Source organism: Chionomys nivalis, chromosome 4, assembly GCF_950005125.1.
Source record: "Chionomys nivalis chromosome 4, mChiNiv1.1, whole genome shotgun sequence".
NCBI classification, from domain to species: domain Eukaryota; kingdom Metazoa; phylum Chordata; class Mammalia; order Rodentia; family Cricetidae; genus Chionomys; species Chionomys nivalis.
In genome coordinates, this window is record NC_080089.1 from 110,411,062 (window position 1) to 110,434,047 (window position 22,986).

General features: G+C 45.9%; 1 protein-coding gene and 1 non-coding gene across 9 annotated transcripts in view; both read right to left on the reverse strand.

Annotated features, from left to right (window-relative positions):
- Positions 1-5,478: 5,478 nt before the first annotated feature.
- The window catches only part of Cnot10 (CCR4-NOT transcription complex subunit 10), a 49,339-nt gene continuing 31,831 nt past the window's right edge, over positions 5,479-22,986 (reverse strand). For 5 of the 8 annotated variants that reach the window (XM_057768244.1, XM_057768243.1, XM_057768239.1 and 2 more), the window contains 6 exons: positions 16,014-16,127; positions 13,692-13,822; positions 12,845-12,880; positions 12,526-12,653; positions 7,598-7,673; positions 5,480-6,269 (listed from right to left, as the gene is read on the reverse strand). In XM_057768244.1, the coding sequence (XP_057624227.1) occupies positions 6,115-6,269; positions 7,598-7,673; positions 12,526-12,653; positions 12,845-12,880; positions 13,692-13,822; positions 16,014-16,127 (640 nt within the window). In that variant the 3' untranslated portion in view covers positions 5,480-6,114. Of the gene's footprint in view, positions 6,270-7,597; positions 7,674-12,525; positions 12,654-12,844; positions 12,881-13,691; positions 13,823-16,013; positions 16,128-22,986 lie in introns of all 8 variants that reach the window. The other 3 variants (XM_057768241.1, XM_057768240.1, XM_057768245.1) reach the window with 2 other exon arrangements.
- Positions 17,487-17,592, reverse strand: LOC130873994 (U6 spliceosomal RNA). Its single transcript, XR_009057048.1, has one exon. It is a non-coding gene; the product is annotated as a U6 spliceosomal RNA (small nuclear RNA).

The following is a 22,986-nucleotide window of genomic DNA, read 5'->3' on the forward strand; positions in this document are numbered from 1 at the left end:
GGTCTACAAGAGCTAGTTCCAGGACAGGCTCCAAAACCACAGAGAAACCCTGTCTTGAAAAACCAAAAAAAAAAAAAAAAAAAAAAATGAGACCATACCACAGGTCTCCGAAGGTGGTTGGTTCTGGGCAGGGAGCCATGCAGAGGGCAAGAGACAGACTACAGACAGGCACACCATGGAGGGTGAAGTTGGATATTTATTTAGTGGTTATGGAAGGGAAGAAGAGAAGGGGGAAGAGAGGAGAGAGACAGAGAGAGACAGAGACTGTCAGGAGCCATGTCCCCCCAAATTATTATTTTTTTTTTTTTAAATATTTATTTATTATGTATACAATATTCTGTCTGCAGGTCAGAAGAGGTCACCAGACCTCATTATAGATGGTTGTGAACCACCATGTGGTTGCTGGGATTTGAACTCGGGACCTTTGGAAGAACAGGCAATGCTCTTAACCACTGAGCCATCTCTCCAGCCCCCCCCCCCAAATTATTATAGGAAGCACCGCCGTGAGTTTTGCAGAGAGCCTCACTTCTCAATTGTATTGAGAATAGTTTTATTGACAAAGCCTATCCCACACCCAAATTGTCTGTTAATAGAGAGCTATCTGTTAGCGGAACCCGCCTCACACTCTAACTATCTAGAGAACTAGGTGTGTCAACTTGTGAACTCCTGGCAGAGGAATCGTGACCTGACCGATCGTAACCTCTTGGCCTACGTGATGGGCATGGACCACGTGGCAAGATCCCGTGCCCCAGACCCCCAAGCTCCTCATCCAGGGGCTATATAAGCTGTAATCATGACCCTAATAAACGGAGGCTTCGACAAATATGCTTGGCCTTCTTCCTCTTAATCAGCCTATGTCTTTCAGGTGGTGCCTCTCCGTGACCCTGGAATAACTGACCAGCCAGGCGGGTTACAAACCCTAGACAAAGTAACCCGTCAAGGCGGTCGACAAGAGACAGACAGAGAGAGAGAGAGAGAGAGAGAGAGAGAGAGAGAGAGAGAGAGAGAGAGAATGGGGGGAAAGGGAGAAGTGAGGAGAAGGGAGAGACGGAAGCTGACTCTTCCAGAGAGATGGAAAAGGAAGAGATTCAGGCTGGTAGCTGAAGATCAGTTGGATGGGGAGGGAGTGGGTGTGGCTTGTCTCTTAAAGGGACAGAGCAGACCATTACAACCACCACCACCCAAGAAAATGAAAACAGGGCTGGAGAGATGGCTCAGAGGTTAAGAACATTGTTGGAGTAGGGTGTAGGGACACAAGCCTTTAATCCCAGGACAAAACAAATTGTTAAATCAGGTTTCTTTTCCCCCACCTTCCGTGTAGTGGATTAACCCCAGGGCATCATCCATGTTTGACAAGGGCTGTATTAGTGTTTAGAGAGGTGACGTGCACTCATTATTCCAGGGGATCTGTGCATGGGAACTGAACCAGAAGTGCCCAAGAGAAGTGAGGTTGTCCGGAAGCCACTTCTTGAGGTCTGCTATCAAAGGAGTACATAAAAATTTATCTTTTCAGTGCAGCTTTTATTGTTTCTATGGTGTGTGCGTGCAGGCACACACGTGTGTTAACCCATGCCACAGAGCCCATGTGGAGAGCAGAGGACAACTTTCAGAAATCCATTTCCTTTCCTCCAAGGGTTCTGGGGGTCAAGCCCAGATCACCAGGTTTGCACACAGCAAGTTCTTTATCCCAGTGGCCACACACAGCATTTTATTTTAGACTTTCACATGGCTGTTCCTCATCTCTGTTTTCACATCCATCCTCCAGGACACCAGTCATAGCTTAGCCCAGAACACAGAGGCTCAAGCCGAGGACTGAGGCTGTGGCCTGGAGAAAATCCCAGATTAAGTGGGGCAGGCTCAGGAGGGCAGCGGTGGCACATGCCTTTAATCCCACAACTCAGGAGGCAGAGGCAGGCCAAAAAACCAAAAACCAAAACAAAAAAACACCAACCCCCGCCCCCCCCAAAACAAAAAACAAAAAACAAAACAAAACAATCTCCTGTAACTGGAGCTTCAGAGGTCCTCTTCTAGGCTTCTGTAGACCCCCCCCCGGCCCCCAGTCACATAAAAAACAACACATACACAAAACTAAATCCCAGCCCACAATCCCTAGGGCAGTCTAGCTCTGCAGTGCTCCCCACCTGCAGGAGACCCACTCAGAGAAAGCTGTAGGCACCCCATGTTTGTCTACTAGCCTTTGCAGGACGACAGTGAGACGCATCTGCTTCTGGCGGCACCAATCTACTTCAGAGATGATGGGCATTGAAAACTCTATATGGAGTTTGTTTTCTTTTCTTTTCTTTTTCTTTCTTTCTTTTTTTTTTTTTTTTTTTTGGTTTTTCGAGACAGGGTTTCTCTGTGGTTTTGGAGCCTGTCCTGGAACTAGCTCTTGTAGACCAGGCTGGTCTCAAACTCACAGAGATCCGCCTGCTTCTGCCTCCCGAGTACTGGAGTTTGTTTTCTTTATGACAAAAGCTAGCCATATGGGCAAAGAAACGGCCCTTGCCTCAATTGCTGATAGTTACTGTCCAAATTAGATAAGCAGAACACAAAACAAAGTGACCGCCAAACTTTGTTAAGCCAAGGAGAGTCAGTCCTTCAAAATCCCCTGCTTTTCAGAAAAGTCAGATAGACCAGGCCTGTCGGCCAAAGTTGGATGCCCCTGTAGTGATATGAGCGGTGGGCCACTTCCCGCAGCCCAGCTCCCAGGCTAGCTAGCTTATATCCCAAAATAACAACACACAAATTGTATTCATTTAAACATTGCCTGGCCCATTATCTCTAGCCTCTTCTTGGCTAACTCTCACATCTTAATTAACCCATTTCTATTAACGTGTATCGCCACTTGGCTGTGGCTTACCCGCATGAGTCTAACCACCGTCCATCTTGGGTAGAAGCATGGTGTCTGCCTCACTTCCCTTCTTCCCAGCATTGTTCTACTACGCCCACCTAATTTTCTGCCCTATCAAAAGGCCAAGGCAGTCTCTTTATTAACCAATGAAAGTAACACATAGACAGAAGGCCCACCTACATTATGCCCCAATGTTACAGAACTCTGGGTGACTGTCCAGGCAGATGGTCCTGTCCTTAGGTAACATTTCATGTTTCTGGGATCTTTGATGGAGTTAAGACTAAACAGTCATAGTGAAAGTTTTCCTTAGTTATGATAAAAGGCAAATTAGGTATAAAATTTTAGAGTCGGGTGCTGGAGAGATGGCTCAGCAGTTAAGAACACTGACTGTTCTTCCAGAGGTCCTGAGTGCAATTCCCAGTAACCACATGGTGGCTCACAGCCATCTGTAATGAGATCTGGTGCCCTCTTCTGGCCTATAGGCAGGATATTGTATAAGTAAATAAATAAATCTTATTAAAAAAATAAAACTTTAGAGTCACAAAAATAAAATGCATAAAAGAATTTTTCCTCTAATTTTGCCAAATACAAATGAATTAGATTTTGTAACTGTAATTCTTACTTGATAACTGGTTTTTTTTGGCTTTTCGAGACAGGGTTTCTCTGTGGTTTTTGGAGCCTGTCCTGGAACTAGCTCTTGTAGACCAGGCTGGTCTCAAACTCACAGAGATCCGCCTGCCTCTGCCTCCCAAGTGCTGGGATTAAAGGCGTGCGCCACCACCGCCCGGCTTGATAACTGTTTTTGTTGTATATAATCTTACTGTGTTAAAGTTAAAATGTGAGGGAGGTAAATGTGGAATATTCCTTTACACTGTGTGAATATACGTTGCTGTGATTATTAATAGAGAAGCTGACCGGCCAATAGCCAATAGTTCAGGTGGAAGAGCCAAACAGATTGATGGGAAAAAGAAGAACAGAGTCAGAGAGACACCAGCAGACACAGAGAGAAGCAAGATGGGCACGCTGTACTGAGGAAAGGTATTAAGCCACATCGCAAAGCAGGTAAGAAATACGCGTTAATTTAAATGTAAGAGTTAGCTAGTTAACAAGCCTGAGCTACTGGCCAAGCATCTACAATTAATATATGTCTCTTGGTTTATTTGGGAGATGCTGGTGGGATTGGAACTTCCACCTACCAGCCTCTGACTGGGCCTGAGAAGCCAGCAAGCATGGCTGCGGTGACTTGCACGAGAACAATCCCTCAGTTTCGTACTATGTAGAACTGCTTGTGAAGAACCAGGTGTGGCCATGGTGGATGATTTGTGGGCAGGTTTCAGATGCTCTCTGCCTTTGCTTGTGGATTAAGACATGAGCTCTCAGCTGTTGCTCCAGCGCCATGGCCCCCACCATGATGACCATGAACCCTAGCCCTCTGAAACTGTAAGCCTCAAATAAGTTGACAAAATAACTGTGACAGCAGCTGGTACATCTACTGCCCATGCCAAGCTGGTCTCCACCCCAGGACCCGAGGAGAGGGAAGACACCAAGAGATAGCCCTAGAAGAAAAACACTGAGAAACAACCTGTCAATGGTTGGGGCACCTCACTTTCTCCAAAGCATATCTACATTTTCCTGTTTAAAGTTAGTGTGTGGCCTATCAAATTCTTGGGACAGCAATCTTACAACACACATACCTGGTATCATGTGAAAAACCTTTTAAACTTTTAAATTCTTCTTCTTTTACAAGTAGCCCTGGCTGTCCTTGAACTCACAGAGATCCACCTGCCTCTGCCTCCTGAGTGCTGGGAAAGGTGAGTGACGCTATGCCCAGGTATTTCTTTCTTTATGTGCATATGAGGCCTGAATGAATGTGGACTGTCTGTGCAGATGCCTGCAGAGGCCACAAGATGGTGTCAGATACTCCTGGAGCTGGAGAGCTCCTGGAAGTTGTGAGCATGTGGGTGTGAAGAACAGAACTCTGATTCCTGGAAGACCAGTAAGTGCTCTTAACCACTGAACCATCTCTCCAACCCCATTGTCATTAATTTTTCAGTGAATGATTCCAACTGTATTAGTCATCTCCTTTAAACCCAATTATATCCTGTGGTGGTTTGAATGAGATTAGCCCCCAAGGGCTCATAGATTTGAATGCTTAGTCACTAGGGAGTGGAACTATTTGAAAGGATTAGGAGGTATGGCTTTGTGGAAGGAAGTGTGACACTGGGGGTGGGCTTTGAGGTTTTAAAAGCCTATACCAAGACCAGAGTTTCTCTCTTGGTCTATTGACCCAGATGTAGCTCTCAGCTCCAGCATTGCAAGTGCCCCCTGCTCCCTGCCATGACAATAACAGAATTACCTGAAACTGTAAGAGTGCTCAAGTAAACACTTTCTTTCTTAAAAAATATTTATTTATTTATTATGTATACAATATTCTGTCTGCATGTATGCTTGCAGGCCAGAAGAGAGCACTAGATCTCATTACAGATGGTTGTGAACCACCATGTGGTTGCTGGGAATTGAACTCAGGACATTTGGAAGAGCAGGCAATGCTCTTAACCACTGAGCCATCTCTCCAGCCCAACACTTTTTTTTTAAAAAATATTTATTGTGTATACAATATTCTGTTGTGTATATCTGCAGGCCAGAAGAGGGCACCAAATTTCATTACAGATGGTTGTGAGCCACCACGTGGTTGCCGGGAATTGAACTCAGGACCTTTGGAAGAGCAGGCAATGCTCTTAACCACTGAGCCATCTCTCCAGCCCCCAACACTTTCTTAAGTTGCCTTGGTCATGGCATCTCTTCACAACAACAGAGCAGTGACTGAGACAGACCCTGCGGTGAGCATGAATCTGCTCTATCCCCTTCACCCCAGGGCCAGTTTCTGGACTGGCTAGAGCTGATGTCTTCTGTTCTGTTGGTCTTTTTTTACAGTTTTGACATTAATTCTCACTAGATAATTCCAACAGCGGAAAGAAAAATGACAACACTGTTCTGAGAACATTTTTAATGCCTGGACACAGACATACCACAGAATGGGTCACAAGTAAAAGTCTCGCAAATAAAAACGGAAAGTGGGTTTATTAGTCCTTAATTTTAAGTAAACCTCTGGCAAAAATTCCAGTGGGGTACAACAGTCTCAAACTGTTTTCAAAGCCAGCACCTTTCCCGCCTGTTTTCTTTATTGGCTTTCCTGTAGGACAACCGAGAGGCCACTGACCACACCCCGGGCCTCAGGTTAACAGTTCCCCCAAAGCAAGCTCTCACTTCCTCTGTACGGTGGTGAATGAGGGCATCTGGATGGGTTGGATGGGGTGCACAGGCTGGAACACGGGCTTCTTCCTCACGTCGGAGTGGGCCTTCACTGTGGGGAGCAGCTGGTTCCGCTTGATCATCTGCAGGGCCAGCTGTGTGTTGCCTAGAAAAACACTGCCCATTAAAGAAAACCAAGCACACACCCTACCAACGCACAGACTAGGCCACTAGCACCCTGCAAAGAAGGCAAAGGAGGCCTAGAGAAGGAGGTCTGCCTGTGCACCACGACAAAGAGCCACTGTGCAGGCCACACATTCTCACTTAAGCGATGTGCAGTGTGGCGGGTGGTGCTGGGGTTTAAACACAGACCCTGAGTACGTTTGCTGCTCTACTACAGCACTAGGCCAGCAAGAGGATTTCAAAAAAGTTCCCCAAGGGTTCTAAGGCATACCCAGGCAGACAACTTGCTATAATACAAGTGGGCTTTATAAAGAAGGGGTTCAAGGGATTCAGGACCACAAACTCATTCAAGACTTGGCTTTTAGTCAGTCAAGACCCTTGGAGTGCCAAGGACTTAATGTCTCTTCAGCTACAAAAACAAGATGTTAGAGAAATGCCTCAGAGGTTAAGAGCACTGGTTGTTCTTCCAGATAACCTACCTAGGTTTGATTCCTAAGAGATTGGCTTTGATTTGTTTTGAGAGTTCTTGTAAAAGTGGGCCAGGAGTGGTGGCATTTATCTTTACCCAGTAGTCAGAGGCAGAGAGGCAGGAGGATTTTGGAGTTTGAGGCCAGCCTGGTCAACATAGTGAATTTCAGACCAGCCAGGGTAACAAAGTGAGACCCTGCTTCTAAAAACAAAAGAATAAAAACACAAACAAAAGACACAGCACTATGCAGCCCAGGAATGCAGTATCGTGAGTCACGTTCTCAAGAGTCAGTCAGCTGTCCAAGAAAAGCCGAATGTTCAGGAACTGATTTTAAGGGAAAGAAGTTAAAACTGCATTTTCAGACGAAAAGGAATATTTTAATTTGTGGGCAGGAATCTGTAAGACACCAAAACCTTGCTAACTAACTACTCTTTCCATCTCCCTCGCCCTCTGTGCAGCACCATGAACAGAACCCAGGCCAGCACTCTATTGCTAAGCTCCAGTTTAGGCCCTTGGTGTGTGTGTGTGTTGGCATTTGTATGGAGGTCAGAGGACAATTTTGTGATTCAAACTCAGGTCACCAGGAACAAATGCCCTTTACTTGCTGAGCCACTGTGTTGTCTGTCCCCTTAGTTACATTTTCTACTTAGAAAACCAGGTGGGTCATGTTCTCAAGGACTGTGCAGCTTTAACCTGTATTGTTTTGGGGATACACCAGTCTGGATCACATGACCCTCCTGCCTCTGCCTCTCAAATGCTTTAATTAGAGACACAAACTAACATGCCTAGTACCAAAGGTCGTGAGCATTTTGAAGGACAGCACCCTAATGAGAATCACTCACCGTTCTGAAGTTCAAGGTAGACCGCCAGCAGGATGGCCTCAGGGGGCACCTCTTTAGGATGGATCATTGAAGCCGCCTTTGCGAGAGAGAGAGAGAGAGAGAGAGAGAGAGAGAGAGAGAGAGAGAGAGAGAGAGAGAGAGAGAGAGAGAGAGAGAGAGAGAGAGACAGAAACACTCATGAAAGCAAAGTCCTCCGTGAGTCTTCATAAGAAGCTGGCACTGATATTCAGGGCTCACGGTCACAGCGCACCTCAGCACCTCTGCTGTCTCCTACCGTAGCCAAGGACAGCCTCATTGAGTGCTAGGAGCTATTATGCTCGGCTATCCGTGGCAAATAAGGATGCCAGGCCTTGAACACATGGTGCTGTCTGGCCTCATCCTCTGAGCACAGGGTATAGAATATGCTATCTCACCCAACATTCCCTTATCTTGATACCTATTAAACTCAATATGATTATTTTTCCTCATGTATGGTATAAAAATGTAGGTTTCCCAGCTTCTACACATATTTCCTCACCCCTAATTTGGCTTTCTTTCTCCTTTTTTATTTTTTGAAACAGCAACCCCAAACTATGTAGCCAAGGATGACCTTGAATTTCTAACCCTGACCTCTACCTCCCTCCTCAATGGTGGAGAGTATAGGACTGTATGACTGTACATGTTTTCAAAATAAAAATTTTTTTAGATGGATTTATTTTTATGTGCATTTTCCCTATATTTCTGTATGTGAACCACACATGCCTGGTACCTGAGGAGGTCAGAGCCCTTGGAACTAGAGTTGTAAATGCTTGTGAGCCAGCAAGCGGGGGCTGGGAACCAAACCTGGGTCCTCTACAAGAACAAGTGCTCTTTTTCTTTTTTTGTTTTTCTTAAGACAGGGTTTCGCTATGTAGCCCTGGCTGGCCTTTAACTCAGAGATCCACCCGCCTCTGCCTCCCAAGGGCTGGGGGGGTTAGCTGTGCGTCACCACTGCCCACTGAACAAATGCTCTCAGTAGCTGAGCCATCACTGGGTGTGGTGGCTCACCCTTCTGATCCCAACAGGTGCATCTGTGTTTGAAGCCAGCCTGGTCTACAGAGTGAGTTCTAGGACAGCTGGGGCTACACAGAGAAACCCTGTTTCATAAAACCAAACAGTTGAGCCATCTCTTCAGTCACTGATATTATTTATTCACTTATATTTGGATCTGTACGTGGGGGAAGAGGGCGTGTGCATGCCACAGTGCACACGTGGAAGTCAGAGGACAACTTTAGTTTTTTTTTGTTTTTTTTCGAGACAGGGTTTCTCTGTGGTTTTGGAGCCTGTCCTGGAACTAGCTCTTGTAGACCAGGCTGGTCTCGAACTCACAGAGATCCACCTGCCTCTGCCTCCCAAGTGCTGGGATTAAAGGCGTGCGCCACCATCGCCTGTCCCAGAGGACAACTTTTGCATGTTGCTTTAACCATATGGTCCTTAGGACTTGAATTCAGGCCATCAGGCTCTATAGCAAGTGACAATCAGCTGAACATCTTCCTGGTCCTGTGTTCCTGCAGACCCCCAGAGCTGGAGCCACAGGTGACTGACAGCCACCTAACATGGATGATGGGAACTGAACTTAGGTGTTCCAGATGTTCTTAGCTGCTCAGCCATCTCTGCCATGAATTTTACTTTTTATCTACTTTTCCTTTTCTCTTTTTCCTTTTTTTAAGAAAGGGTCTCTGTGTAGGCCTGGATTGTCTGGAACTTTCTATGTCAGCTATGCTGTTCTTAAATTCAGAGAGTTATCCACCTCCGCCTCGCATTAAGGGCACTGTGACACCACGTCTGGCTTCTTGCTGTTCTGAGATGCTTGGTCATGATGTTGTCCAAGCTGACCCTAACGTTTCAATCCCCTTGCTTCAGTCTCCCCAAGGGAAGGATTGGATTACAGAGCTATACCACCAGACCCGTCTTTCTCCTCTCCTGGGAGTTCTGTATCTGCCTTCCTGGACAACACTGAGTTTACACCCCAGTCATAGGACCAAGTCCAGTGTTGTCTCTTCAGGACCGGTAATGGTTGTATTTACAACACCATTTATGTGACGATGGACAAGGCGAGGTGGAGGTTCCACCTCAAAGGAGGCAACACCAGGAAGATCACAAGTTTGAGGTTAGCCTTGGCTACAAAGTCAGACTCTGTCTCAACAAACACACCACATGCTTTCTAAGTGAAGCCATTTAAGCAAAAGCACCCACTGAAGGTGGGTCAGGGCCACACGCCCAGCAGTCTCCTCAGATCTTACTAAAAAGGGAAGTCTGGTGGCTAAGATGATATGTGTATTTCCTGTGTCTGTCCCCAGGTGTCTGTCCTCAGGTGCTCTCCCTGCCTCACCTTTTGCTTCATAAGCAAACTGAATGTTCCTAAGTAAACACTTGCACTTTCCTCAGCTTTTTGAGGTAAGGTAGCCCACGCTGTTCTGGAACTCACTCTGAGTTCACCAGGCTGCCCTTAAAACTTAAAAAATGTGCCCCATCGCCCCCAAGCCTGGCCTTAAAACTTCTGGAAAGACTACCTGAGATAACTGGTGTGTGGCACTGTGCCCAGCTAAGACAGGAGCCTCCCTGATGATAAACAAGCGAACACCTAATAATTGATTCAGGTTTACTGAAGTGGAAGAGAGGCAGGTGAATATGTGTGAAAATGGGCTAGACACCTAACTGATCGGCAGAAAATGGGCACAATGATACGGAAAGCTGAGAGGGAATGCAGATTCCGGGGCCTCTCACCCAGAGCCTGTGTAGCCCTGGCTATCTGCAATTCACTTTTTAGAGAAGGCTGGCCTTAAACTCAGAGATCTGCCTGCCTCTGCCTCCCAAGTGCTGGAATTAAGGGTGTGCACCACCACTGTCCTGCACAGCTCACGCTCTGAAGACCCTGCCCTATGAGTGGGGCAGGCAGCTTTTCCCTCTGACATCACAGAGGTCTAACGACAGCTAGGCCTAGAAACTGGAAATTCTGTACTTACCGGTCATGCGGGGAAGGGCATCACTACACTACTTTGCAGACATTAAGATTTTTTGGGTATGTGTGTGTTAAGATACACACACATACAGTGGGTAAAGGAAATAACTAACTCCCCCGGTCATACATACACACAGACACACCCATAAAAAACTTTAAGTTCTATTTTATTTTTTTTTGGTGACACACACACACCCATAAAAAACTTTAAGTTCTATTTTATTTTTTTTGGTGGCTAATAAACAGAGGTAATTTGCTGTTGTTCTTTGCATCAACCACAACCTACACAGCTTTTTATAAAATACAGGAATTCAAGGTAATAACTTTCTGAGACTTAATGGCATTTGGCTGCTGACTGCTCAGAATCATGGTGGGGGGGGTGATTTGGAAACATCAGCTCAGAGCCCTTTCTGACTCTCCAAATCACTGTTCTGCCCTCCTAGACAGGGCGGGCCTCCCAATTAACAAAGACCTGCCACTGGATTAACCCAAAGAACGGAGACCAATACAAACCGGAGACCTCGAACCAGGACTGACCTCATCTGTCTCTTCTCTCATGGCTCAGCTGCGACCATCTGCAGTACGAGCACCTGAGCTGGGCTGTACACACTAAGCCAGTTTAAAGCCCAGCTGGGCCATCAGAAGGGCTGCTGACTACAGTTCCACCACCGAGAGCACTAAGACATTTCACCTCCTGCAGCTCAGTTCACAGCTCACGTGTGTGCTCAGGGTTCCCCAGAGAGCTCAGCATCCATTTTCTGATTTTGCACTAGAAGGGTCCAGTGCAGACTCTAAGGTGACTACAGCTCATGGATGGTTATTTTCCAGGATAGAGCCCCATCACTTTAGATCCATCAAGGTCACCTGCGTAAGCAGATAGTATATGGAGGCTGTGATGTCCCGAGTTCCAATCAGTTTCAGTGCCAGTCTCCCCAACAGGTGAGAACAAAGGTGGTTCTCTCAGGATGTCCTTTTCTTTTTGAGACAGGCTGTCTTAGTTAGGGTTTCTATTGCTGTGGCAAACACCATGAACGAAGTAAGTTTGGGGAGGAAAAGTTTTCTTCCCACTTACAGCCTACAATCCATAACTCAGGGAAGTCAGGATAGGAATTCATGGACAGAGCAGGAAGCTGGAGGCAAGAGCTGATGCAGAGGCCACGGAAGAATGCTGTTTACTGGCTTGCTTCAAAATGATTTTTTACGGCACCCTCCCCCATCAATCACTAATTAAGAAAATGAGCCAGGCAGTGGTGGCGGCAGAGGCCTTTAATCCCAGCAGGCAGATTTCTGGGTTTGAGGTCAGCCTGGCCTACAGAGAAAATTCTAGGATAGCCGAGGCTACACAGAGAATCCATCTCAAACAACAACTACAGAAAGAAGGAAATGCGCCACAAACATGCCTACAGGCCAATTTTAGGCATTTTCTCAACTGAAGAATCCCTTTTCCCAAGGACTCTATAGCTTCTATAAAGCTAACATAAAATTAGGCAGCACACAGGATTTACTATGTAGCTCAGGGTAGCCTGGAACTCTCTTTGTAGGCCATGCTGGCCTCGAACTTAGAGAGAACCACTTGTCTCTACCTCTTGAATGCTGGAATAAAAGGTACGCCCTGCCATGCTCTCAAGAAGATTCAATTCAATTTAATTAATTATTTTTTTTTTTGGGGGGGGTTGAGACAGGATTTTTCTGTGTAGCTTTGGAGCCTGTCCTGGAACTCACTTGTAGGATAGGCTGGCCTTGAACTCAGAGATCCGACTGCCTCTGCCTCTAGAGTGCTGGGATTAAAAGTGTATGTCACCACCACCCAGCCCAAGAGTATTTTAAGTCTGGAAAATTTTTTCAGGTGTTTAATAAATTGACCATAAACCTCAAATAAAATCACAAACCCTATAAACTCTCAGGTCCTTTACTGTACATGGCCACTGCCCTTCCCAGGTCCTCTTACCTGGTGCAGACACTTCCGGGCTTTATCATACTCGCTCCTCAGGCAGTAGGCACTGCCAAGATTGAAGAGCATCACAGTCCGGGCAGAGTTGACAGAACTGGGGTAGCACTGAGGGGCACGCTTGCCGGCTGAGGAGAAAGCGTAGACACTGGTGAAGGAGCTGTGCAGAGGACACGGGAGCACCACTCCACCGCTGAGCACTTGGAACAAAGCACTATTCCTCAGGCTGACAGATACACGAAGGACACAAGAGATGCAGGGTCTAAATCTTTGGGATGCAGGCCAGGCTACTTAAGGATTTACAAAACTTCTTACTTACAGGATTCCATTGCTTCATTTTCACCCTTGTCTGATCCTACAAATACATGAAAATAAATCTGAGGGCAGGACAACAGCACATCTTCTAAACACCTAAGTTTCTTACCAAGTAGGAACTTAATGAATGGTAGTATTTGCTTTTGGTGTTGTGGAGGCTTTGTTAAAGGTGTCAGGATGCAACCTCACCACCACCCCACGTGAGCTAGCCACGAAGAGAGGGGACCACATGGCTTCACAGCCTCAGAAACTTAAACGTGACTGAAAATTGTTTGAAAACCACACCTCCATTCCCTCTTGCATGGAGGAATCAGTTAAAAGGAACAAAAAATAGTATCAGAACCAAACCAAAATGCATCCTCTTAAGGCAGGTGAGCTGGCACAAATGTCTGTCATCCTAGCACTGAAAAAGTCCAGCCAGGCTGGAGGATGGCATGAGCCCAGGAGTTTGAAGCCAGCCTGGGCAAACAGTGAGGTTATGCCTCTGAAAAAAAGGAGGGAGGTGAGGTGAGCAGAGGAAAAAAAGAAAGGAAGGAAGGAAGGAAGGAAGGAAGGAAGGAAGGAAGGAAGGAAGGAAGGAAGGAAGGAAGGAAGGAAGTGAGGAAGGGAGGAGGGAATGGAAGGGAAGGGAAGAATCCTAACATATCAGCCTTTGAGTGAGAATTTAGGCCAAGTGACAATCAGTTCCCAGGCTTACTTAGCAAACAATTACTAGATTGTCATAAACATGGAGAGCTGACTTCAATCTTCCTTCCCTTCACAACCATGCCCTAAGGTCTCTACATATCCTGAATTACAAAAGGAAGGAAGTGGCAACAATGACCAGCTGGATCAAATGTGTCCTCATTAACCTTGGTCCTGCTCATTTGAGGAGATCCCTAAGGAGACATCAGTGACATTCTCTGGATTCAGGTGTGTAATGGCATCGGATATTCTGTCGAGGGAGATGAGGGCTTCTGCAGCATATAAATGGCCCAAAAACCTGAAATGAAATTGCAGATTTTAGTCTGAGGAGCAGGTCATCACAGAAATGCTTAGTGTACAGTAACACAGGGCATGTGATTCACATACTCCATGTACCTGACCTGAAACCTAAGCTTATTTAGGTTATTCTAATCCAGCAAGAATCAGTGGGTAAAGTCATTTGCTACCAAATCTTATGTGCCAAGTTCAATCACTGGGACTCATGCGTTAGAAGGACGGAGCTAACTTTTGCAAGTTGTTCTCTGACGGCCACATGTATACTATGACATGTACCTTACCAATCTCCATTTGCACAAACATTACAAATAAACGAACAATTCAAAAACAAAACAAAAAAATCCCAAGAACAAAAACATTGTAGGAGGAAATGGAGAGATGGCTCCCAGATTAAGAACACTGATTGCTCTTTCCGAGGACCTGGGTTCACTTCCCAGTGGCCCAGAACTGGTTGTTGACTCTCGTTCCAGGGTACCCAATGCCTTCTTCTGGCCTCCACAGGCACTGCACAATGTGGTGTACAGATTGACATGCAGACAAGACACCCATACAAAGGAAGTCTCAGAGCCCCTACTCCCTGGCATGAAAGAAGCCGGTGAGATGGAGTAGGTAAAAGGTGCTTGAAAAGGCAAGCCTGCGGAGCTCGGCTCAGTCCCATAGGGTTGGGAGCAGAGAACTAGTTCAAACAGAGCTGTCCTCTAAGCTCCATGAGCACCATGGACAGCCCTCATGTTGCTCGACAGTGGCACAGTGCACAGTGGCAGAAGCAGCAGGAGGTACTGGCTCTAGAAAGAATGTCAATTGCCTCTCAAGAGTTGTCCTGGCTTCCAGAGTGTGGGGCACGTACTGTGGCAGCTGCATGGCTACACTTACACACATACTACTAATAAATTAAATTTACCACCCACATCATAAGCCAGACAAGGTGGAGCTACATAGTGAAGTTTCATCTAAAAGTAAATAAAACTTGAGGTGGGATTCCAGGTATCCAGGCTGCCTCAAACCTTTAACAACTTCTTTAATTTTTTTTTTTTTTTTATTTTTCGAGACAGGATTTCTCCATAATTTTTGGTTCCTGTCCTGGAACTAGCTCTTGTAGACCAGGCTGGCCTCGAACTCAGAGATCCGCCTGCCTCTGCCTCCCGAGTGCTGGGATTTAAAGGCGTGCGCCACCACCACCCAGCTAATTTCTTTAATTTTTATTTCGATTTTTTTTGTCACATGGTTTCTCTGTGAAACAGTTCTGGGTGTCCTGGAACTCACTTTGTAAAACTGGCCTTGAACTCACAGAGGTCCGCCTGCCTCTGCCTCCTGAGTGCCACTGGGATTAAAGGTGTGCAGCACCACCACCTGGCTAACCCTTTACCTTCTGATCATCTTGCCATCCTGTGTTGTCACTGCTGGGATTATCTGCACAAGTGGTACATGTTTTTTTTTTTTTTTGGTTTTTCGAGACAGGGTTTCTCTGTAGCTTTGGTGCCTGTCCCGGAACTAGCTCTTGTACCAGGTTGGCCTCGAACTCCCAGAGATCCGCCTGCCTCTGCCTCCTGAGTGCTGGGATTAAAGGCATGTGCCACCACCGCCCAGCAAACTTTTTTTTCTCCGATTAATCACGCATGTGCACACGTCACAAGCACACACACAGCCGGGACTTGAACCGGCGACCTCCGGCTCCGTGGGCAGCGCTCCCATCCTCTCAGCCAGCTCTCCGACCATTGCTCAAGTGGTACATGTTATGTGGATGCTGTAACTGAGACCAAGGCTTCACGCATGTTGAGACGAGCACACTATCAACCTAACCACATTTGCGGCATGCTTTATACTTTGTTTTTAAAGACAGCCCTGGTTTCTTTGAACACAAAGCAACTAATCTTCCTGTCTCAACTCCTGAGTTCTGGGGTTATGGTTATGAGCTACCATTGCCTGCCTGTCTTCCCTCCCTTCTTCCCTTCCTTTAACTTGAGACAGGGTCTTAAGTAGCTCATGATAGACTTGAACTTGGTATGCACTGAGAACTGGCTCTCAATTCCTGATCCTCCTGCACCCACCTCCAAGGTCCTGGGATAACAGTCATATATCACGACTGTTGCTTTCCTCATCAACACATATCCCACTGGAGAAGAAAAGTAAGCCAAGTCAAGAGAACCCAGCATCCTGGAAACAATCGTGAGTGCAGATGAAGTCACACTTACTTAAGAGAGCCCGACAGCTTGGGCTGCTGGAGGAGCTGGTCTGCATGATTCAAAGCCATGAGGTTATCACCTAAGGCTAGAGCCACGTAAGCACTGCAAGCCAGGATGGAGCACCTACAAAAGAAGAGAGGAGGTAAGAACCCAAGTTACAGATGTGACAGTCTCAGGAATGCATGCACACACTTATAGTAAAGGAAGAGTACATGAATTTGAGAGCAAGAGGGGAACACATGGGAGAGGCTGTAGGAAAGGAAAGGGGGAAGAACAATATAATTATTTTATAATCTAAAAAAATTAAAATTATTTAAAAAATACAGGGAGAATAAATGAAATACAAAGGTTAGAGTGGGAAGCTACATGTAGGATACGTGTCTCCAAATAACAAATAACAATTTAAAAGATATGCCTACTTCCATGCTTTCCAGGGATAGGAAGATCTCAAGCTTGAGGCAGCCTGGGCTGTATGGTGAGCTCAAGACCAGGGTCTTACGCCCACTTGTGAAAAATGGTTCTTTTTTTTTTTTTTTTTTTTTTTAGTTTTTCGAGACAGGGTTTCTCTGTGTAACAGCCCTGGCTTTCCTGGAACTAGCTTTTCTAGACCAGGCTGGCCTCGAACTCAGAGAGATCCACCTGCCTCTGCTTCCCAAATGCTGGGATTAAAGGCGTACACCACCACTGATCAGCCCTATTCTTTTATATATATATAATAAATTATTCATGTATTTGAGTGTTCTGTTTTCATGTACACCAGAAGATAGAACCTGATCTCATTACAGATGGTTGTGAGCCACCATATGGTTGCTAGGGATTCAATTCAGGACTGGAGAGATGTTTTTTTCAGGAACATACACATTCTTGGGCTGGAGAGATAGCTCAGAGGTTAAGAGCATTGCCTGTTCTTCCAAAGGTCCTGAGTTCAATTCCCAGCAACCACATGGTGGCTCACAACCATCTGTAATGAGATCTGGTGCCCTCTTGAGGAAGAGACCTGGTCAGTCGTCCTCATCAACTTAGACCATGAAGCCCAATATGCACAAGTTCAACAGAACCGCCATATGCGGGCTGCCCACGCACGCGTCAGCACTGCCAGGGCACACATTTGATTCATTTTTTCCTCTGAAAGGGCAGTCAAGTGCTCTTAACCTCTAAGCCATATCTCTCCAGTTCCCTCTCTTTAATTTTTTTTTAAAATATTTATTTATTATGTATACAATATTCTGTCTGTGTGTATGTCTGCAGGCCAGAAGAGGGCACCAGACCTCTTTACAGATGGTTGTGAGCCACCATGTGGTTGCTGGGAATTGAACTCAGGACCTTTGGAAGAGCAGGCAATGCTCTTAACCACTGAGCCATCTCTCCAGTCCCCCTAATTTTTTTTTTTGTTTGAGATTCTAATACATTGTTTCCTCCTTTTCTCCCTCCAATCCCTCCCAAGTACACTACCTCCCTTGCTCCCTTTCAAATCCACAGCCCCACCTCCTGCCACTTTTGGGTAATTTTCATGTCATTCTTTTGCAAGGGGCCATGTTAATCTTCTCTGTCAATCCAGTTTTACTATATATGCTGCCAAAGTTAGCATGGAAACAGGGTCTGACTTCTAAGTACTGACTGTCCTCAAACTTATTTAGTCTATCTAGACTGGCCTTATACTTGAGTCTCCCAAGTGCAGCAATGACTGGCAGCAAAGCCCCGTCAAGCCTGCAATGACTGACAGCACGGCCCCGTCAAGTGCTGCAATGACAGGCATAGGTCCCACAACAACTTCTGTTTGGTTTTCGTTTTCTGAGACAGGGCTTTCCTCTGTAATATAGGCTAGCCTCAAAACTCACAACAATCCTCCTGCCTCAGCTTCTGAAATGTTAGGATTACAGGTATGAGCTACCTTCTGGCATTTACTAGATAGACCAGAATAGCTTCAAACTCACAGAAATACACCTACCCCTGCCTCCAGAGAGCAGAGATGTAAGCTCTATGCCACTGCACTGGCTTTCCTTAATTTCTCTTTTTTTTTTTTTTTGAGACAGCCCAGGCTGTCTTGAAACTCGCTATAGTCTATAGCCCAGGCTGGCCTGGTACTCAGAGATTCACCTGCCTCTGCCTCCCAGGTGCTGGAATTCAAGGTGTTGTGCCTAGGTATTTTGCCTCCTGGATGTGTATCACACATGCACACGTGTACCTGGTGATCAGAGGACAAAAGAGGGCCTCAGACCCTCCAGACTATAGTTACAGATGGTTGTAGGCCACTAAGTAGGCACTGGGGAACGAACCCAGGTAACTCTAGTGCTCTTCTCTATAAAATCCTTTAATCGTTTTGTTTGTTTGAGACAGGGTCTCTACATAGCTATGGCTGTTCTTGAACTCACTATATAGACCAGGCTGGCCTCATACTCACAGAGATCCACCTGCCTCTGCCTTCCAACTGCTGGGATTAAAAGAATACTGCCCATCTAATTCTAGATAAACAACAGTGTCCTAGTAACTTAAGGCTGGAGACATAGCTCACGGTATAGTAGTTGCCTAGCACAGGCAAGGTCATGAACTCAAGACTTCAGTATCACAAAAAGAAAGAATACGGGCTATGCTAGGCATGGTGGTACACACCTGTATTCCTAGCACTGGGGGTGAGGGGACGTGGGCACAGAGGCTGAAGTACAGTGTTCAAGGCCAGCCTGCACTGCACAGTAAGACCACGGCCCAGAAAAAAACAAACAAAACCCGCCCTACAACAACAAAAGCAAAAGCTTCAGTAGGTACACTCAGACCACTGCTCCTTTCCACACTCCCACAGCCAGAGGCTGTCCCTGCAAGCTGTAGTGCTATGAGCCCAGAGCAGGACCACCTTAGGCAGGCTCACTGGGAAACACGGCCCCAGCCGCTCCTGACGGCAGGTGGGCTGTTACTACTTCAGCCCACTGTCACGCTCACTTTGGGTCCAGAAAGCAGTCATGTAAGCACTGGAGCAGGACAGTTTAACAGCAAGCCCACATCAAACCCATGCGTAAGAAAGTGAATGTTTCCCCAACTTTTACCCTAAGGTTCCATTAGTGAAATCAGCCCACTAAAATATTAAATATTTCAATATAAAACTGGGGCCAGGGATGGCTCAACAGTCAGAGACCTTGGCTAACATGACTTGGTTCAGTCCTCAGCAAAGCAAAACAACAAATGTGGCTGGGATCCTGATCAAGGGCCATAGAGTTAAGGCAGTTTCACTGCCCTGAACCGACACACTCCTCCCGAAGCCTGATAATTCACCCCAGGCCACTTCTCAGCACCCTCTCCACTCAGCTTCCTGTTAGAAAACGCGGTCTCCCGCAGGCTCTGCACAGCACAAAGAGACAAGCATGGCTCTACCTACCAGGCCCTTGCAGAAAAATCATTCTACTTTTGATCCTTAAAGCACCCGTCCCCAACACACACTGCACCCTGGAGCCACTGTCCGATCCGTTTTACCTGATGCTCAGTGGATCTGACAGCTCACTGAACTAGAAGATGAAGAGGCAAGGGCAGAGACACTCTAGCTTCTGCCCCCTGTGGAGAATCTGACAAAAACCTCACTCCATCCACATCCTGAGAAGCTAGCTAAGTCCTCAGACAACCACAGAAAGGGAAGAAAGGAAGGAGAGCCAAAGGGGGTTCCTCCTTAAACATTAAGTTACAATCAGCTGCAGAAGACAGGCGAAGAGATATCCTGGGGACTAAGGAATGCAGTTCAGATACCTCAAACTTTAACCACCAACAAAGAAGCTGACATGGTCAAAATCAGTCAGTCACCATTTATCAAAATGAAACACATTTACAGTGAAATTTCACAACAAATGTCATTTGAAAAATTGGCTAACAAAATCAATGCACAACAAACTGGAAAAGGTAAAATCTCAAAGAAATATATATATATATATATATAACATATATATGGCCGGGCGGTGGTGGCGCACGCCTTTAATCCCAGCACTTGGGAGGCAGAGGCAGGCGGATCTCTGTGAGTTCGAGACCAGCCTGGTCTACAGAGCTAGTTCCAGGACAGGCTCCAAAACCACAGAGAAACCCTGTCTCGAAAAACCAAAAAAAAAAAAAAAAAAAAATATATATATACATATATATGTGATATAGATCATATATGTTATATATATCATACATATGATATAGATCATATATTATATATATAAAAAAAGAGCCCCCAAACCACCAAGCTTATTCCACTTCTCTACAAGTAATTTAGAAAAAATGAAACCTGTTCACTACCAGCTGACCCCCAATTCTCCTGCCTCCATCTCCAGAGTGTAAGGCTTACAGGCATGCACCATATCCTCTATGCTGTGGTGGGGAGCAAACTCAAGGGCTTTGTACTTGCTAGGCAGACACTCCACCAAATGAGCTACATTTGCAGCACCAGGAGGCCCCTCCCACATTGAGATAGAGCTCTGCTAAAGCAGCCTCAGCTAGCCTCTCAATTCTTGTCCCTCACTCTCCTAGATTATAGATTACAGAGGTGGGCCTTATGCCTGAATAATCCCCACACCTACTCTCATAGGAGACAAGTTCTTACTATGTAGCCCTGGCCGGCCTGAGACCTGTTAAGTAGTCCAGGCTAGTCTTGAACTCACAGAATCCGCCTGCCTCTGCTGGGGTTAAAGACAAATACCACCACATTCTTCTTTTTTACTTGTTTTGCTTTTTCTTTAAAACATCAACAACAACAAACTATGTAGGTACCACTTGTGTGTCTAAGGAGGCCAGAAGAGGGTGAAAATCTCCTGAAACTGAGTTTCCAATAGATGGTAGTGAGTTACTATGTGCTGCTGGGAACCAAACCCAGGTCCTCTAAACCACCGAGCCATCTCTCCGGCGCATTCTGCTTTATCTAAAAAGCTCCTTTTATCTTTAGTAAATGTAGTATCACAAGAGCTGGTCATACCCTAGGCAGAAAATCAAACATACAGTCTGGCTGGAGAGATGGCTCAGAAGCTAAAAGCAAGTACCGCTTTTGTGGAGGATGAGTCTGAGCCCCAGCACGAACCACAGCTCCAGGGGATCCTGTGCCTCAAGCTTCCAGCCACAAGCTCTCACATACACACACCCCTCCCCATCCCCATCACTTGTCCTCACAGCCCCCTTCCCACAACACATAATTAAAAGTAAAATGAATCTTTTTCAAAAAAGCAGAAAGTCCTGGAGATCCAGCATTTTATATAAACAGAACCACGATGTTACATAACCCAACTCTAACCCCGCGACCTGACAGGAGAGTGAGGTGCAGAGGAGCAGAGCAGTAAGAAATCACTGCGACAGCGTGGGAAGAGTCGTCAGGCCTAAGGGCGCTCTGGGGAGGCGCACGGGGATCCTGCTAACGTGGACACAAGTGCAGATGATAAGTAGGTCCTGCGCACGATCCTCTGGAGAACTTACTGCACAGGCAGGTTTTAGCAGGACCACACTCAAATCATAAGATGCCTGAACCTCTGCACTGGGGATGCTGAGGCAGGAGGATCACTGTGGTTTATACAGGAAGACTATGTATCATGTAGCTATGCCTCAAATAGAAACAAAACAAAACAAAAAAAACCCCAGCCGGTTGTGGTGGTGCACGCCGGTAGGATTTGCTGAAGGAGGCAGAGGCAGGAGGATCACGAGTTCGAGGCCAGCCTGGGCTACACATTTCAAAAACTACAGAGAAACCCTGTCTCGAAAATCAAAAAAAAAAAAAACAAAAAAAAACAAAAAAAAACCCCAAACTCAAGGGAAATGGGGACAGGTATGGGCCCTGAGGAGGCAGTACAAAGGATGAAGACCAGGTGAGGCACGCCGAGCAGCAGGTCTCACCTACTCCAACTCTGCCCCAGGACAAGACTCAAACAAGCAGAACCCTTACACAAGCTGAGTCTTCTGCGGTGTACATGTGACCAGCCCATTGTTGGACTCCTTAAAACCAACCCTTGGGGATCCTCTGAATCCATGGAGGAGGAACTCAAAGATGCCAGGTTAGGATCTAAGGAAGTACCTCACTTGTACAACACTGGGCCCAATTATCTTTGTCCTAAACATTTCCTGTTATCCATTTTGAGGACTTTTACCAAAAAAGAAAAATTAAAATTCATTTTCACTTTTTGTGCTTGATTTAATTTCCCATACAGAAAGAAGTCCTCCATGCTGGTCCCAATGTTTTTTCCTACACCTCCTTAGTACTGCTGTAGTCTTTCCAGATTCTGGAATCCTCTAGCTTATCTAAGATTTATGCAATCTTAAATTATGTGTATATATGTACCTGAGTACCCTTGCACACACAAATAAAAAAGGACCTTGGATTCAAAGTTGTTTTTTTTGTTGTTGTTTTGTTTTGTTTTTAAAGACAGGGTTTCCTGTATCCTAGGTTAGCCTCAAATTCATTATGTAAGTGAGGGTGACCTTGACTTCTGATATCCCAGCCTCTCCCTCCACAGTGCTGAAATTACAGGAATATATCACCACATCTCACCTCTTTTTTTGGAGACAGGGTTTCTCTGTGTAGCCCTGGTTGTGCGGGAACTCACTCTGTGAACCAGGCTGGCTTCGAATTCACAGAGATCTGCCAGCCTTTGCCTTCTGAGTGCTGGGATTAAAGGTGTGTGCCACCACTGCCTGAATCTCTTATTCATTTTTAACATCAAATAAATTTTTAGAGGTGCTAAGAATAGAACACAAGGCCTAGGACACAGGGGCTACCAAGTTTCACCCCAGTCCACCCATGATCAGTATTTGTTTTATTATTTGACTCTATGTGCATGTGTGTGCATGCATGTGTACTATGTGCATGCAGGACTGAGTCTGTGGAGTCCATAAGAGGGAATCAGGTGCCCTGGAACTAGAACCACAGATACTTGTTGATAAACCAGCCTGCCTCTATCTTAGGCCTGAATCCATCTTATAGTAAAGACAAACTAGATTCATTCTTATTTATAATTAAACCTATTTCTGAAGGACTGGGCTAGCCCTC